The sequence below is a fragment of the Octopus bimaculoides genome, chromosome 13, assembly GCF_001194135.2.
Source record: "Octopus bimaculoides isolate UCB-OBI-ISO-001 chromosome 13, ASM119413v2, whole genome shotgun sequence".
NCBI lineage: Eukaryota > Metazoa > Mollusca > Cephalopoda > Octopoda > Octopodidae > Octopus > Octopus bimaculoides.
The window spans coordinates 61,720,207-61,724,191 of record NC_068993.1 but is presented as its reverse complement, the minus strand read 5'-3'; the positions used below and the strand labels follow the sequence as shown (position 1 = coordinate 61,724,191).

At 37.3% G+C, this 3,985-nt stretch overlaps 1 protein-coding gene across 5 annotated transcripts in view; it reads left to right on the top strand.

Annotated features, from left to right (window-relative positions):
- LOC106880859 (organic cation transporter protein) overlaps window positions 1–3,985 on the top strand; it is a 30,190-nt gene that overhangs the window by 16,866 nt on the left and 9,339 nt on the right. For all 5 annotated transcript variants that reach the window (XR_001410786.2, XM_052972543.1, XM_014931007.2 and 2 more), the window contains exons 4-6: window positions 1,437–1,591; window positions 1,843–2,014; window positions 3,486–3,755. Coding sequence is in view for 4 of the 5 variants with exons in the window: in XM_052972543.1 (XP_052828503.1) it covers window positions 1,437–1,591; window positions 1,843–2,014; window positions 3,486–3,755 (597 nt within the window). In the remaining variant the exon portion in view is untranslated. The remainder of the gene's footprint in view (window positions 1–1,436; window positions 1,592–1,842; window positions 2,015–3,485; window positions 3,756–3,985) is intronic.

The window sequence follows — 3,985 nt, the reverse complement described above, 5'->3', positions numbered from 1 at the left end:
TATATATACGTGTGTGTGTGTGTGTGTGTGTATAAAAGTTAAGATTAGGAAAAAAACTTTAGAAAGGAATTTCACAAATTACGTGTAGGCTTTAATAAATGTGCAAGCGCTTTCAGTTCTCAACATTATCAAGCACGTATTCGAACACGTGCTTGGGATGTGTTGTGGAGGGGTATGGATGGAGGGACATATCGATGAAGGGAGAATGTCGGTAGCAGTGAAGAGAGAAAGTAGGTGTCAGATGAAGAGAAGAAAGGAGGGAGTCAGATGAAGAGGGGAGGGGAGTTGAGCAAAGGAGCGAAAAGAGAAGATTAATTCTTGTTCACGGCAAAAGCAGGAGTCCGGATGGCCCCTGTGCAAAGACAATCCGAACATAGACAGGTGTTCTAATAAATGACTTGTAGAGCGGAAATGGCTCAAAACCGGAATGTCATTACTGAGTCTAATGTCTCGGAGGTGCTCTGCGAACCGGTCAGCCAAGCGGCGTCCCGTTTGACCGATGTACAGAGAAGGACAGAAAGAGCAGGAGATGCAGTGAATGACGTTGCTAGAAGTGCAGGTAAAGGAGTTAGTGATATGATAGGGATGATGATGGGTGCCTGTGAGGATGATGGTGTTAGAGAGATAGGGGCAAGTGAGACAGCGAGAGCGGGAGCAAGGTAACGAGCCAGGTTGGGAGATGGGGTTAGGGAAGAAACCGTGGACCAGAAGGTCATGTAGGTTGTGGGATCATTGGAAGGATGGGGGTAGGTTGGGGAAGATGTGCGAAGTGGAGGGGTCGGACTGAACTCTCCGGAAGGCTCGGAGAATGGTGCGTTGGAGGGGAAGGTTTTATTTAAAATATTCACGCTATCATACGACCCGCGTTAGACTCCTCACTTATGCTATTATCGAAACGGGAGTCTAACGGTGGTCCTTCTGTAGCACTTACATAGCCTTAGCTGCCTTTTAGACTCAGCAATGACACCCCCGGTCTTGCGCCTTTTGGAAATACCGTTTTGAAAGGTATTTCAGGCCGTTAAATAACACCAAAGGAGATTTATTATCTTTGTTTTCTATCTAACGTTTAGATAATAAATCTCCAGTTATATAATTCAGTATTTTAAACATGACTGTCGAAGCAGATGCGAACGAAAACAGTTTCGTACTCAATGCCCAATGTCTGTCGCTTTATATTTACAGCCCAAGTGTTTTCGTGTTAATTAAAATCCACAAAAACAGTTTTTAATTTGTCACCAAAATTTACTTCTCTCCATAAAACAAATAGAATCTTGCTTATATAATGATGTCTCCAGTGTGTTTAATTAGACGTTTGACTTAGAATTAGATCTGTCTTATGGTATCGACCACGGTCATTACTGTAATAGATAGGAATATTAAACGATTCTACAAAAATTGAAACAATCATTTAATCTCAATGGTTGTACTTTTGATAGATTTGGCCGATTCAAGATGCTCTGTGCTGCGGATATTCTTTTCATATGTAGCTGTTTTGCCAGAATACACTCACCAAATTATGGCGTGTTCATCATTTTGTATTTCCTTGAAGGATTCGGATATGCAGGTTGTTATATAAACATATACACTATCTGTAAGTACTTTAAAACTCATTATTGTTTTTACATAACTAAAAGCCACAGACCCTGGGGGTGGGTACCTTTGATCGAATCGACAGTTGATATTTGTGATTTAATCTATTGGCCGTAAACTATTCTAAGGTAATATTGGTAGGTATTGAAATTTAAAGGATGTTTAACTTTTGTATCACTCTTTATATGCAATATAATATAGTCACTCAAATAATATCAAAAGTTATTAATACAATATTTTTCTTTATTACAGTGCTAGAATGTGTCTCTCAGAATTACAGAATGCATTTGAATTTTGCTGTTCATGGAGCATTCGCTCTCGGAGAAACACTTCTCGCTGGTGTAGCATTTTTACTTCGTAAATGGCAACACCTATTGTATGCTGTAACTATTCCGCATATTCTGGTTCTCATTGTAGCAGTGAAGTAAGTATATCTTTGCAGTTTGCAACGATAATCTGAATAAATATCTACATAAATATATGCAGGATGTCTCAAAATACGTATAGATGTCTACTCAATTTAACAGCTGATAATTAAAGTTTTATTTCGTAATTGAAGTAAGCCAGACTAAGTTTTCACTTACACGGACTTATGTTAAATCGATACTAGATGTTTGAAAATGCAATTGAAGCGAAAAGACTATTTAGGAGGGAATTTCAAATAGATGCATCCATGTGACTTACTATCATGCGAATTAGAGATAAGTTTGAGGCAGATGGAACTGATCAGAAAGTCCACAAGACTTCGGAAATCGATGAGTTCCACAAAGCAAAAACGAATACTAGAAACGTATTGCCAGATTTCAAGAAAATCTGTGTGCCAAGCGAGTCGTGAGATGTGAACTTCAGAATCAAGGATTCATTGCAAGTCCAAGGACTACCATTGAAAAATGACATTCCATGAATTGTCCATACTCTCAAAGGAAGTGATCGAGACCGCAGAGTGGAGCTTTGCAAGTGTATTTGACAAGATGTGTAGGAAATGTAAACTTTCTTACAAAGATTGTTTGGAGTCGATGAGACTACAGTGAAATTAAATGACTCAATTAACTGTCACTGTAGCACCTGCTGAGGATCCGAATATTACGGAGTTATCCGAATTGGCATCGAGTCATATAATTTATAATAATGAAGTTAAACGAGTGATATTTTGAACCACATGTATATTGAAATATTTCCATAAATTTCTTCATATTTTGAAATGCTTTAACTGAGAAAGGTTTACGTAATGGATGTATTTCCTGTTCTGTATTACTCAAACGTGAAACGTGCGTATTAAATTATTTCAGATATCACTATTTTGGTTTCTCATTGTAGCATGTGTGTGTATGTGTGTGCGTGCGTGCGTGTGTGTGGATGTGTATGTGTCATTGGGTGTGTCATTGTATGGGCGTGTGTGTGTATGTGTATGTCTCATCTTGTGTGTAAGTGTGTGCGTATGTGAGGTTTTATGCATGACTGTTTGAGTGGAAAGCAGTTTTGGTAAACGTATATACGTATATATTTTGCAACATATATGATTCACTGGATTATGGTTTACTGACGATTGAATTTTACTGTGATGTTTTATGATACGAATCTATAAACATACATATACTCTTATATACATGTACATTCGTATGTACAATGAATATAAGGAACACATTTGATTTACAGTCCTCTATCATATTACAGTACTTACAGATGATAAACCCACCCTATACATAATTATAGCTTCACGTTCGTCTACAGATTGTATAATTTTGTTTTACTTGATATTAAACTGTATTATGTTATTGTTATTATATATTCAAAATTGACATCGCATCGCTTCACTTTCAGCTTCTCGTTTTAGCAAAACTATCCTAAAACAATACCAGATTATATCATTGTTTACAAATCATTTTACTTGACAGATATCTTCCTGAATCTCCTAGATGGCTTCTTATTCAAGGGAAATATGCAGAAGCTGAAAAATCCTTTAACAGGATAGCAAGAACAAATAAAAAACACAATGAGAATGTGGGAAAACTTATATGGAAACTTCAAAGAGAAACGGAACGGAAATCCAAATTTGAGGATGAAGTTGAAGGAAATACGAATCTTGAAAATACAACCCACACAGCAATTGATCTATTAAAAACGCCTCGAAGAGCGATGATTACAACGAATATTTGGTTTAATTGGTAAATATTTTATCATGCTCGCTATTAGATATAAAATTAGTAGATATCAACATATTTAAATACTATCAATACAGGCGCGGGTGTAGCTGTGTGGTAAGAAGTTTGCTTTCAAGTCACATGATTCCGGGTTCAGTCCCACTGCGTGACACTTCGAGGCAACGTTTTCTGCTATAGTTTCGGGCCGACCAAAGCCTTGTGAGTATATTTGGTAGATGGAAATTGAAAGAATC